Source organism: Phodopus roborovskii, unplaced genomic scaffold (genome assembly GCF_943737965.1).
Source record: "Phodopus roborovskii unplaced genomic scaffold, PHOROB, whole genome shotgun sequence".
Taxonomy (NCBI): domain Eukaryota; kingdom Metazoa; phylum Chordata; class Mammalia; order Rodentia; family Cricetidae; genus Phodopus; species Phodopus roborovskii.
The window spans coordinates 26720819-26734930 of record NW_026126482.1 but is presented as its reverse complement, the minus strand read 5'-3'; the positions used below and the strand labels follow the sequence as shown (position 1 = coordinate 26734930).

Below are 14112 nucleotides of genomic sequence, written 5' to 3'. Positions count from 1 at the left end.
ATTTCATACAAAGTTAAAATCCCTTGAACCTTTCAGCTCATATATGAAATGACTAGGTTCCCTCCAGCAGTGGAGGGTGTATGAGGGTTTCCCCATATTTGACAGTTCTAAGACATCAAAGAACCATCCACTATGAGAGTGTGAGCTCTGAACTAAATACTTTCTTTTGCCTTCTATTTGTTTATTTAGAAATAAATTTCTATAAATTTATATCCTTATCAGTCATAAAATCTTGAAATTAATAAACTTTTCCAAAATACCAAAGTTATTCTAATCAATCTTACTACAGACAAGATGAAGTAATAGCTTTCTGTTTTCTCTGTAGATAAGATCACAGATGTTATCATATGAAAAGGCAATAAAACCACTTCGTCAAGAGAGTGCCAGTATTTTAGTTTTGTGCATCACATAAACTCTTTAGTAACAACCTATACACAATGAACAATTAATCTATAACAATCAAAGGCCCAAGTGATCATGAGAAATCCAGGAGGGCTTCATGGGAGGATTCAATTTCAGTTGGCTGATGAGTAGAGGCTGGCAGTAGGGCTAAATCAACCTGTCAATCCAAGTTGGCAGTTACACATGACCACCCCCTGAGTGGTCCAGCCTCCTGATTGGCTAGAGACTGCCATAGCAGTTGGTCAATGTTTTGCATATTGTCCATGTCAGTTAGAACAAACAATATCTGCAAAAGCACCAGAAGGAATAATCTTGGCTTATACATCAAAAGGTGAGGACTGGCTTAAATCCAGCTGGGGCAGATGTGGGAAGCACAGCTGTTAGTAACCAACTGTGAAGGAAGCTGAATGTAAGCAAAGGAATTTGTCCATTATCTTGCAAGCAGAAGAGACTAATGAGCCTTATCAGTAACATAATATCAGCATTTTTATTGTAACTTAGGAATACTTACCAGAGGAATTAAACTAGAAGAAATGAGGAAGATATTTTAAAGGCGTTATTGTAATAATCCAGGCATGGGCTATCAACTATGGACTAGAAAAAATAGAAACTTGGGCTTGTGTGTTGTATTGGCTACTTTTCACTTCTGTGACAAAATACCTAGAAAAAGCAAGGTAAGGAAGGGATGGAAGAATTAACTGTGACTGACCTTTGACTCACATTTTATCATGATGGGGAGGTAAGGTGGTGGGAACACAAGGCAAGTCACTCAGAAAGCAGAGAGAGATAAGTGCCTGTGTTCATCTGGCTTTCTGTATTCCTCCTTTCTACTCAATCTGGGACTCAAGCCCCTGACATGGTAACGCCACATTAAGGATAGTTTGCTTTTCCTCCGTTAAGACTTTCTGAGAAGACCCTCATAGACATGCCCAGAGCTGTGTCTCCTGTCATTCCAAATCCTTTCAGCTGACAAGATTAACCTTTATGTGAGAGGCTCACTTGAGTCTGATACTTTTATCTTGTAGTAGAACACACATGTTAAATTGCTCTGAACCCCTTTTCTGCCACTGCAGCAGTAGGCTGTTCTAGCCAAGCAGCCTCATGCTGGGGACCTGAGACTCTGTACTCTTTGACTTCTCCACTGCAGAGGCGATGAACCTGATACACAGGACTGTCAACATCTGTAGAATAACTACCAGCCACTGAGAGCAGGAGGCCAGAGATAAACGCTTTCTCCATCCCATGGTGCTCACATTTATTCCAGAGAGCTTCCCAAAGCCCCTATGGGATCAAGCTATTCTATCCTTTGGGTTTGGAGTGGACTGTGTTAAAAACCTGGTCCCAGACTGACAGATTGTGGAATGTTTAAGCAGTGGGACCTAATGGGGACTATAAGATGCTGGTTTCTTTCTCTTTCTCCCTACTTTCTGGCTATCCTGAGGTCACCAGCTTGTGTTCCCAAGATGAGGTCAATTTGCCAGGGAGTGAAACTCACAGAAGTATAAGGCAAAGTAACCTCTCTCCCCATACAAGCTGAGCCTCTGAGGCTATAGTAATGGAGAGCTGACTGTCTGAAATGCAGTCTGTTGATGGCATGGAGCATGGTGTTATTATTGCTTCTTTATAACACATCTGTGATCTTCAGAGAAAACAGGAGGCTGGAATTCCATCTTCTCTGTTACATGGTTAAACAAAATTATTTTCTTTTATGTGTGCCTTGCTTTTTATTCTAGCTGCCCCAGCTTCAGAGTAGACCCTGATGGATTTCCTGAAGAGACTATATGTTACCTTTATGAGGAAGCAAAGCAAGGAGAAATAATCAGTCAGGAGATCTGGGTCCAAACTCTTAAATAATCAAGTAAGACAGCATGTCCCCCTAGAAGCAGCTAGAATCATCTTATGGGCCTGAGGAGTGCCAGCCTAAGTTGAAACAGAAAGGAGAGAGATTACTAAATTTCCGAATCAGACCTCATACATAGTTTCTGACAAGTCATCATTAAGTTTTTTTGTTTGTTTGTTTTGGGGGATTTTATTTTTGTATTTTTGTTTTGTTTTTCTTTCTTTCTTTTTTTTTTTTTAAGGCCAGTTTGAAACAGGTTTCTCCTGTCTGCTCTCAACTGCTAGTGTGCAAACAGACTTATACATCATTCCTGTTTGCTAATTTTACTACTACTCATTGGTAGCAGCAGGAATAGTGAAGGGCCATGGGGCAGGCTGGGCCAATATTCTAAATGCTTGTTTTGATTTAGTGTCTTCTTTTAGAGAAATAAAAAACTAGATCCTTTACTTGCAGTACATCCAGAAATAGATCTCAACCAGAATATATATGTGAAGAAATAAATGACTGAAACTAGAAAACCCAGTTGTTTTATATATAAAATTCACAAGTCATCAAAGATAGCTAGATACATAAAAATGAAATATAAAAATTGTTATATTATAGAAACTCCCAACTTAAGTAAAGTTAAGATAACAAATGGGGTCACAGTTGAAGTGTATGTGCAGATTCAGGGGTGGTGCTCTCTACCTGCATAGCTCTTATAAACCAATAAAAAAAAAAAAAAAAGAATGAATCTCAATAGGAAAGTAGATAAGGGTCTGGGGTGTCACTTGCCAATAGAATGCTTGCCTAGCACAAATGAATGAGGTCAGGGTTCCACCCCCAGCACCACAAAAGAAAACAGAGGGTGGTAGTAAAACGTAATCACAGAATTTAAGTAACATATGACAGGAGGTTACATTTATGATCAAAGCCAGGGCCAGTAGGTTAATAATCTTACCTGTAATTATAACTAATGTATATTAAGCATCTGAAGATTATCTCAGAGATGTATAATAATGACTAGTATGGGGTTTAAAAAGTTAACAATAAGATGGTGACAAAAAGTCCATTGAGGCCATTTTCAAAACAGGTAGATGAAGTTTTATGACGAAGAGAAGTATCTGTTGCTGGAAGTTATCAGCATATAGAATAATCTCATTGACATTAAAATGTATGCTAACATATACATCAAAATCTGTGAAGAAAACTCCATATGTTAATTTAGTAAGTTATTTCTCATATGTAAGATCACTCAGATCATTTTACAAAACTGCCGAAATATTTTACAAAGTGCCAAAATAGTTTCATTGTCTAATAAAGTGTTAAATGAGAACAAGTCAGGGAGAATTTCAGGCTAGGAAATCTGTACTGGGAACAATCATGTTTGAAAGAGGAAGACAAAGAGGTGTGAAGGGCAGGAAGGGAACCACCTTTCCTGGAAAGTTTGAGAGAAGAAAGTATCTTCTTCAACTAAGAAAGCAGGCATGGAGAGGCTTCAGAGGGGCTTCCTGGTGAACAGACACGTGGATGTTTTGTTTTGTTTTGTTTTGTTTTGCTGTCTCCCAGCACCAGTGCCTGCCAAAGCTGTTCAAAGCTGGCTCCTTGGGAAGTGTGAGCAGTGAGGGCCAGTGACCTCTTCCCTCTCCTCGATTGCCACCTCACTGTTCTTGCACTCTCAGCCCTGTGGATTTGCCTTTGGACTGAGCTGATAACACGTCAGCACTGTTGTGAATGGACAAAGTCTAACTGGAGCATATAAGCTAATGGACTTGCATTTCCCACTCCCCAAACTGGAATTTGGAGTCTCTGGATAATTAGCCCCCTCCTCAGAATGGCAATGTAGTGCTAACAAACATGCCATGGGCTCTCCTTATCCATGTCTTGTGGTGAACTTAAGTATTGAGTTGTGAAGCCATGTTCTTGGCTGAATCCTAACTCTATCCAAATCAAAGAAGCCAGAAAGTCTCAGCTTTCAAGAGTTCAGATGGAAAACAAACCAACCAACCCTGAAGCTTAAAATAGTCATGTGACTTCCCCAAACAGCAAGTCTGCTTTACTGTCAGTATGAGAACCTAGCATGGACATCAAGGGCCTCAGATCTCAGGCAATACGACTTCCACTCTGCCACACTTCATCTCTAATTGCCAGGTGCAGAAGTTCAGAGCTTTAGGGATTTGTAAAGAGTGAACTTTGGCACTTTGATTCTAAATAAAGAACTGAAAACAAAGACGTGGCAGGGAGTGTCTTTACCGTGACACCTAGAGTTGCTGATATCAACAGCATCGCAGAATCACGCACTCACACAGTACATTTCTTTATTCCATCCTCAAATACTCACTGAAGTGGTAAAACACCCAGGTCCTGGAGTAGGAAAAACAGAAATGTTGCAGTAGCAAGGGGCTGGGGGACCTTGCAAAAACCCACCCATCTGTAATGAATTATCTCAATTGTCAACTTGATTGAGAAATACCTGGGAGATTATAGAACAGCCGTGTGTGTGTGTGTGTGTGTGTGTGTGTGTGTGTATCAACAAGTATCATCCTCATTGACATCAATGGTTATAAGTATGTTTTATCATGTGCCATGGACAGGGAAAGCATGATGTCTGATTGTATTAGTTAAGGTTACTATTGCTGTGAAGAGACACTATGACCATGGCAACTCATATAAAGGAAAACATTTAATTGGCACTGGTTTATAGTTCAAAAGTTTAGTCAATTATCGTCAGGTAGAGAAACATGGCAGCATGCAGGCAGGCATGATGCTAGAGAATGAACTGAGAGTTCTATGTCTTCATCTGCGGGCAGCAGGCAGTGAATTGACTAGAATGTCTGAGACTTCAAAGCCCACCCCCACGGTGACACACTTCCTCCAACAAGGCCATACCTCCTAATAGTGCCACTACCTATGGGCCAAGCATTCAAGCACACAAGTCTATGGGGACCATAACTTATTCAAACTACCACAGTGATGTTGCCCATTTGCCTTCTGTAGTCTCTGACATCACTGTCAATATCATACTGGGTACATTTTTTTTTCTGTTGATATTATAAATTCACAGGAAACAGGGTACTGTTTTTAGAAATTTTAGCAACAAGGCTGGAGTGGTAGGTCAGTGGCACAAAGACTGCCAACCTTGGGTGATGGCCTGGGTTTGACCTCCAGCACCTAAAGAGAGAGAGAGAGAAGGGGGGTGAGGAGAGACAGGAGGAGAAAGAATGATAGGGAAGGGGAAGGAGGGATTCGTTGTAGTGGCAAAAAGTTGCCAATGTTGAAGAAGTTCAGCATTTAGATAAAAATTCCAAAACAACCCTTAAATAACTCAAAGTAAATCTAAATGGAAAACTACAAAACTTTAAGAAGAGCTCATAAGAAACCATTTTATGACCTTGGTTGAAATACCAAAAGCATGATAAATAGGCAACTGACAAATTGAACTTCATCAAAACCAAAACTGTTTTCTCTACAAAGGACACCTACAAGCCTGAAAGAAAGCTAGAAATCCTTGTAGGTCAAATGTCACATGAAGGAATTATACACAGAATACAACAGGAACTCTTAAAACTATCAAGTTGGATGGAAAAACACCACACAGTTAAAAATGATGAATTGTTATTTTCTAGAAATTTCCATTTCATATTTTCTGGGCTGTTGTTGAGTGCATGTAATTTTAATGCTTTAATTAAAACGTTTATGCATACATGTATGTCTGTGCACCACATACAAACAAATGACTGCAGAGAAGAGAGCCAGAAGTTGGATCCTCTAGAGCTGGATTTAAAGATGGTTGTTGAGTTGTTTTGTGGGTGCTGGGAATGGAACTCGGGTCCTCTGCAAAACCATTAAGTGATCTTAACCACTGAGCTATCTGTCCAGCCCCTGAGTACATGTAATTGAAAGTGAAAAGCAAAAGCAAGGATAAGAGAATTGCTGTGCACAACTGTGCACAAGCTAAAATCCACAGCACCTGCACAAGCTAAAATCCACAGCACCAGACACCAGAAACAGGTCAGTCTTACTGTAAGTAAAATAAAAACTGTTTGTGTTTGTGTTGGGGAAGGGGTTGAACCTCGATGTCCATCTTGTTTGAGTCAGAATCTTTGTCTTGTTTCTGCTGTTGAGCTGACTGCAAACTTGCAGTGAGTTGGCCTCTAAGCCTCACCTGGTGGGAACCCTGTGGTCTAGGCTTACCTTCTCACTGCAGGAACACTGGGTTGTAGTCCTGGGCCATTGCATCTGGCTCCTTTTTTTAAACATAAGAATACAAACCTGGGTCACCAGGGTTCCACCTGCTGAGCCATCTCCCTTGCTTTCACTTTATTTAACTTTTTGTTAAAGATGTTGCCAAGAAGCTTTTTACAACAGCTTCAGCAAGATCTCACCTAGACCTTCCCTCCTGTCTTAAACTTTCAGCCATAACACAAAAACAGGAGGAGGTCTTGAGCTAAGAGTTTCATTTGAGTAACTGACAACACAGCAAAATGTGGCATTGCAACCAGGGTGTGGAGGTCAGGGTGGTGCATAATGGCAGAGCTCAGAGATTTTATCAGCTCTAGCTATGAGTGCCTGCTGTGACCCCAGTACAGAGCTGGAGCGCCACCCCAAGGCTGGACCAAGCTTAGTACTCTGCTCTTGGTGATCAGGCAGGTGTCCCTGAAATGACAACGACTACAATTTGCCAAAACTTACTGGCACCTGGGCATTTGTGGAAATTTCCATAACTAAACATCAAAAAGAATGGCCTGTGTTGTATGTTTGTGTTAAAAAAAAATTTTTTAAAGATTTATTTATTTATTTAGTAGCCAGGCATTGGTGCTGCACGCCTTTAATCCTAGCACTCGGGAGGCAGAGGTAGGCGGTTATCTGTGAGTTCGAGACCAGCCTGGTCTACAAGAGCTAGTTCCAGATCAGGCTCCAAAACTACAGAGAAATCTTGTCTCTAAAAAAATTTTAAAAATAAATAAATATGACTTTTTATTTAATGTATACAAGTGCTCTATCTGCATGTACACCTTTATGCCAGAAGAGGGCATCAGATTCCACTAGAGATGGTTGTGAGCCACCATGTTGTTGCTGGGAATTGAACTTGTTCTGGTGGAAGCTTCACCCCAGCTCCTGACATCCATATACCCAAAGAGTCTAGAATGTTCTGGTAGAAGTTCCACTACTAAGCCCCCTCCCCTAACTCTCTCCAAACCCTGCTGCATTTCAGAAAGCCCACCAAAATGATGACCCCTCCCCGAAGATGCTCATGACCACTCCCACAAGATATGTAAATTGTCCCCCAGAAAACAGAAGTGTGATTTTCTGTTCTCTCTTTTCCCTCTACTCTCTAGAGGGCTGGGAAATCATCTGGGAGTGTTGTATCCCTTAAATATGAGCTTTTTTTTTTTTTTTTTTTTTTTTTTTTTAAGCTTGGGTTGATTTGGTCTGATTTGGATTATTTAGATTGCTGCATGGGCAGAGAGGCTTGTCAGGATGCAGGAACTTTTCCTCAGGTCCTCTGGAAGAGCAGCCAGTGGTCTTAACCTCTGAGCCATCTCTCTAGCACTGCATGTGTAAAAATTAATGGGGAGGATACAAAAAACTTTGGGAAAAAAAGCACATCTCCAATTATAACCAAAAATAAATTGTAAGTCATGTATTTTTACTTACATAGTCCCAAATCAAAGTGATGAGTAGTAAGAATAAAGTCAGGCAAGTTGTTGGGGTTATTTTTATTCTATTTATTTATTTATTTATTTATTTATTTATTTTGTTGCTTGCTTAGTTTGCTACCACAGAAAGTGGAGTTTCTGATGGAAAAGACAAGTCTACAGAAAGGGCATAGTGGTCAAAATGGAGGAAGTAAGAAGCTGTTCCAAGGAATTAGAAGTTTCTGGATCTCTTGTTATGTGTACATATTGCAAAAATAGTCTCTGGGGGCAGTGTCATCCATGTTCATAGCCTGTTTAGAAACTAAAACTTAACAGCAGTCACCCAAGTGAAATACACAAGAGGTAACTTCAGATGATATCAAAACTCCTCTGGGGCTGCTGGGTCCCTGGAGGGTCCTGATAAATGGGAAAATAATTAATTAGTCTGGTTTTCCATGAAGTGTGGAATAGAAATGTGTGCTCACAAAACCTCTAGGGTACTCCAGAGTAGTAGTAGTTCCCTGAGCACACCATCAGAGGTAAACATTCAGAACGCTCTGGATGGTTGAGGGAATTCTCTGTCAAATGACTGATAGCATAAAGAACAAATTCACATAGGGTCAAATGGCATATTTTTTCCCATTGACATTAACAAGGACACCATAGTAACCCTGTGCACACATTTATGCAAATTCTGCTTTTCTTTACAGCCATGGTTACAGCCATGGTTCCACAGGAATGTTCAGCCCTCTTGCCCACCAGGTCAATGCTAGGTTCTGAAGTACCATAATATCTTGGGATTCAACTTCCTGAGTGAACTGTGTTATGATTCCCCAACCACAAGCTAAGATCTTGGTATTTAAGGGTAATCTCCCATCTCCTTGTGAACCCCACAGCTGTCATCCTGGAGATCAGCCCCATAAGCAGGATTTCCCACACCCACCCCTTCAGTGCCTAAGTGCATCAGCCTCTCTGACACTCACAATGTTCTACTGGATCTTAGCCAATGCTATGTAGAGTGTGGCCTTCACTGAGCTCAGGACAAAGAGCCAGGAAAGCAGCTGCTCCAAGGTGGGAGTTGATACAAGTTTGTGGGCAATCATCCATTCTTCTGTTGTCCTTTGCCCAGGACAAAAACCATCTGCTTTCAGTTTGGCAAAACAAGACCATGGCGGTGTTAGGCCACCAATAATCCTTATCAGTGACAATACAGAAAACAAGAGGAGGGGGCTGGCAAAGGACTGAGTCGCTTCCAGGCATATTTTAGGACTGCCTGCAGACAGTGAGCTCATCCCTTCTCTAACTTAAAACAGTTTTTAGTGACATGGGAAAAAGCTGGAAAGAGGATGCAGAGCTGGAAGATGCTGAATGACGGGCAGTGTCTAGTCTACCTTTTTCTTTAAAAAACAACACAGCCACTCCTGTCTGCTGTATAAACAGTTAAAGGGACCATTCCAACCTACTTAAAACATTTGCTTTTCTAGGAAAACTATGATTTAGGTGTGAAGCAACACCCAAAGGGGCCTTGATACTCAACCTGTGGCTTGAACCTTGGGGCTGGTAGGGATGGGGACACTGAATGGAAGCAGGCAGAGGTCAGTAGGTGCAGGCCCTCAGAGGTCTGGTCTTCTGGTCTCTACCATACATAGCCTGATGTAAACAGGTGTCTAACCTCTTCCCCGGTTTTCTGTCATGTCTTTTGTGTTCTGCCTGGTGAAATTTATAAGCTATGTTTCGGTGACACATTGTGATACTAAAACCAAAGATGCAGCCCCTTAGTAAAAGGATAGAGTTTTGCCTCCCTCTACCCTTTACACATGTGCCCGGACCTTGCTTCCTAGAAGGAAGTTGATTAAACTATGACACCTGTTCTTCCACAGATAACCTGAGTCTAGAAACCTCTTTCCCAGATAATATATTTGAGAAAATGCTGTGTTAAAGTGATCTGACAAAGCACGTAAATCAATGTGTCATGCATTTGTGAGAAGTTAGGCTTCTGGTATCAAACAATAGCTATGGGAACTAAGGGGTGTGGTGACAAAGGATTCCCCATCTACTGGGCCATATTGGGGGTTAAGTGGAGATGGAGAAGGAGGAATGAGATTTCTTGAAGAGCAAGAGAGCAGACACACTGGGACGGTGTCGCAGAATTTCACAGAGGCCTGAAGTCATGAATTTAAAGTGAGGCTGGCCAGCAGCTTGTTCATTTTTCTCCAGGTTTAGCCAGGATTAGGGTTTCTTAGAATTTCAGCAGGCAAGAAGTATGCAGGCGTTAGGAAGAGGTGTGATCCTTGGTGGGTAGGAAACTGAGAAGTATAGGTGGGTGCAGTAATGGGCGGGTGCAGAGGGCCTTTGGACGTGGAGGTCTGGGCTAACTAACAGTGGACAGCTGGAACCCAAAGAACTTGAATGCAAAGGAACGATGGGGGAACTTAAGATGAATCTGTTGGTTGTGATAAGAGCCAAGCATCTCCATATGGATAGGAGAATGAATGGACAAGGAAAGACGTCATTGGAAGTGAGGTGAAGGTGCTGGGTGGGTCCTGCTAATGGCACCCAGGATAGCAATGGACTAGGATGGGAGAAGGCAGCAACTGAGTCATGTGCTAATGATGTCCAAGGACTTAGCAGGCCAAGGAATTCAAGCAATGGCAACATCTGCAGGCCAAGGAGCTGCATGAGCTACAGGGCAGCTTGCAATTCAAAGAAAATAAAGACGCTACTGAAATGGTGAGGAAACATTTAAATTTTCAGCACGATGCAGACTGTCAGAGCAAAACACTGTTATGGAACTATGTGGAGAAATGGTGTCCTCAGAGCAGACCTGGGCTTCAGTCTACTGCCAGAAGGTTAAAGGGAATGTCCCACTAGTTTGCGGACACACTGTGTTCCTCCAGAGGGCATGAGGGACCAATTTGGGATATAGGAACAGCTGGGTAAGAGGATGCTAGTTGTCATGGGGTGCAAGTCCACTGAGTAATCACAGAGCTACAGAAGGGTGAGGAGGGTAGAACTGGTACTAGTAACTAGAAAGTGGTCAATTCAAGTTGAGTCCATTGTATTGGGTCTTTATTCTGCTTTGGCTGAAGCAAGGTGAAGGCATTTTGTGCTTACCTGCCTTTGCTGAGTGCAGTCCCTCTGATGTCTTCTTCTCACAGCAAGGGAGAGGGAGTTCATGTTTAGTTGCTTCTGTGTACTTTAGTACAGACACAAGGTGAGTCCAACTAATACACCATGCAGAAATCATTCTTAAGACTGTGGTAGGGATATCAGGATTATAACATTAATGGCAACTTAAGCTAGCATCATCATTTTCCAGGGAGGTGCATGCAGAGAAAGCTTCCAAGAACTCTTTTCCTTTCCTTGCTTCTGTCCTGCAGGAGGGGTGGGGGTGGGGTGTGGTCCAACAAAGACAGATGCTATCCTGAAGGGACAACCTTTCTTACCAGAAGACAGTTTTTTTTTTTTCTTGTCCCCAGTTTTCCTATGCCCAGGTCTCATGAGCCCAGGACCAGGCTCTCTTGTGCCCTGCTCTTGGGTGGCCATGCGTGAGCAGACACCTGGGCAGCATGTGGAATAGGGGTTTGCTCTGCAATCAACCTTCAGTGAAGCTCCTCAAAACCTACCCTGCACAGTAGTCACACAAGGCTATGCCAGTTTGAAGTAACATTGTTTCCTTGGTGATAGCAGTTGCATTTCACTTACTCAAGGGCCTTATGTGGTCCGTAGTTACCACACTGGATCACCTCGGAGACAGAATCATCCAACAGAGAGCAAGTTCTGTCATAAGATGCTGGTGCAGACCATTAACGAAGCTGCTGTGCCGGTTCGATTTTCAACCTCTCAATCGTTTTGTTTGTTCCTAGCTGTAGAATTTGACGTCAGATCCTGAAGGCTACCAGAGACAGACTGGGCTGGAGACAGAGACTGAGCAGGTCTTAGGGGCTGTGCTGAGCTACAATCATGGCGCAGTACAAGGGCACCATGCGGGAGGCTGGCCGGGCCATGCACCTGATCAAGAAGCGCGAGAAGCAGAAGGAGCAGATGGAGGTGTTGAAGCAGCGCATCGCCGAGGAGACCATCATGAAGTCAAAGGTGGACAAGAAATTCTCGGCACACTACGACGCCGTGGAGGCCGAGCTGAAGTCCAGCACTGTGGGCCTGGTGACCCTGAATGACATGAAGGCCAAGCAGGAGGCCCTGCTGAGAGAGCGGGAGATGCAGCTGGCCAAGAGGGAACAGCTGGAGCAGCGCCGGCTGCAGCTGGAGATGCTGCGCGAGAAAGAGCGAAGGCGCGAGCGCAAGCGGAAGATCTCCAACCTGTCCTTCACTCTGGAAGAGGAAGATGATGGCGACCAAGAGGATGGCCGCCGGGCCGAGGGCAATGAGGCCCACAGTGGTGGGGCCAAGAAGAACTTGGGCAAGAACCCCGATGTGGATACCAGCTTCCTGCCCGACCGCGAGCGGGAAGAGGAGGAGAACCGGCTGCGCGAGGAGCTGCGGCAGGAGTGGGAGGCGAAGCGCGAGAAGGTGAAGGGCGAGGAGGTGGAGATCACCTTCAGCTACTGGGATGGTTCCGGCCACCGGCGCACGGTGCGCATGCGCAAGGGCAGCACAGTGCAGCAGTTCCTGAAGCGGGCGCTGCAGGGGCTGCGCAGGGACTTCCGGGAACTGCGTGCTGCGGGCGTGGAGCAGCTCATGTATGTCAAGGAAGACCTCATCCTGCCACACTATCACACCTTCTACGATTTCATTGTGGCCAAGGCACGGGGCAAGAGCGGGCCGCTCTTCAGCTTCGACGTGCACGACGACGTGCGGTTGCTAAGCGATGCCACGATGGAGAAAGATGAGTCGCACGCGGGCAAGGTGGTGCTGCGCAGCTGGTACGAGAAGAACAAACACATCTTCCCCGCCAGCCGCTGGGAGCCCTACGACCCCGAGAAGAAGTGGGACAGGTACACCATTCGGTGATGCTGAGCCCCGGTTGGTAGCCTCCCTTCATATCACAGAAATTCAATAAATACAGAGGGCCCCAGAAAATCAGATGTGTTGGTTCTGTTGCTGGGGTTGTTCTTCAGTTTTGTTTGGTTGTTTTTGTTATTGTTTTGGTTTTGTTTTTGTGCTTCTGTTTGGGTTTCTGTTGTGCTCCCTGTAATACAACCATTTTTATCTAAATGGTTGTGCACATTGACTCGGTGGGACGACAGACTGGGTTTGATTTTCTTGTGCAATGTCTTGCTGTGTAGTTGCAAGCAAATCATTGTGCTTAACTCAAGTTTCCCCACCTACACTAGGAAGTAACCCCCGACAAGGCCACAGTGAGGGGAGAGTTAGTATTTGTAAACACTTAGAGCTAGGTAAGTGCCTGCTGTTGTTTTGTGGACCTGGATGCTTTACTTAAAAGAATGTCTGTGATCTAGCTCTGAACTGTCAGGACTAGGGTAGACCTGCTCATCACGTGTGTCAGGGTCAGTGGATGGTGGGCGGAGCCTCACAAGGCCCAGCAAATGGCCCCATCTCTGGGATTCCTTAACCGGATGGTTTAACCGGTGCCACGGGAGACCAGAAAGCTGGTATGCAGTATAGAAGAACAGTATCACTGATTTCCCTTCATCCCAAAACTCCAGTAGGACTCCACATGATACTACTATGAATCCTACTCTTTATATTTTTTTATATTGTATCCATTGTTGAGTGCTGTGTTATTTTTCATCTAAAATACAATGCATCAATTTTACAGAGAGTTTAGGTTACCCCCTCTAATGTTAAAGACGAAGACAAGTGCTTTGGGCCTCTTACTCTGTTTCTGGCACCAAGTTCTTATGCCAGCCCCAGAACAAAAATTCTCACAACATTGGTGTTCTTGGGTGCTTCTCGTCTTTAGGGTCACATACACTAATTTCTCCATAGCCCAGTTGCATTCCAAGGGCAGCCAGACAGGGAGCAAATGCTTGAGGGAAGCCATCTCTCAACCTCTGACCCTTCCATCCCCATCCTTTCTCACCCCTGGGCACCCCCTCACCCTGCAAGCCTGAAGAATTTTGGGTCTATAAAGTGCTCTTCATTACATCAACACGTCAGTCCTCCGCCATATCTCAGGTCCCACCCCAGACCTGCTCAATCAGAATGGTGCCAGCAGCATCCCTGTATAACTCAAGGTTGCTGAGACTGGAGGAGCCTCTGGCTGGTCACATGTCTGCTCTCTAGTCCACAGTTCTGCCTCTCAGCTCGAGACCTAGATTCAACAGCTGC

At 43.9% G+C, this 14112-nt stretch overlaps 1 protein-coding gene across 1 annotated transcript; it reads left to right on the top strand.

The window, feature by feature from the left end:
• The first annotated feature begins 605 nt into the window (after window positions 1-605).
• Window positions 606-12888, top strand: Fam50b (family with sequence similarity 50 member B). The gene is made up of 2 exons (XM_051194091.1): window positions 606-733; window positions 11727-12888. The coding sequence occupies exon 2, from the start codon at window positions 11824-11826 to the stop codon at window positions 12829-12831; it is 1008 nt and encodes a 335-aa protein (XP_051050048.1). The 5' UTR covers window positions 606-733; window positions 11727-11823; the 3' UTR covers window positions 12832-12888.
• Window positions 12889-14112: the final 1224 nt, after the last annotated feature.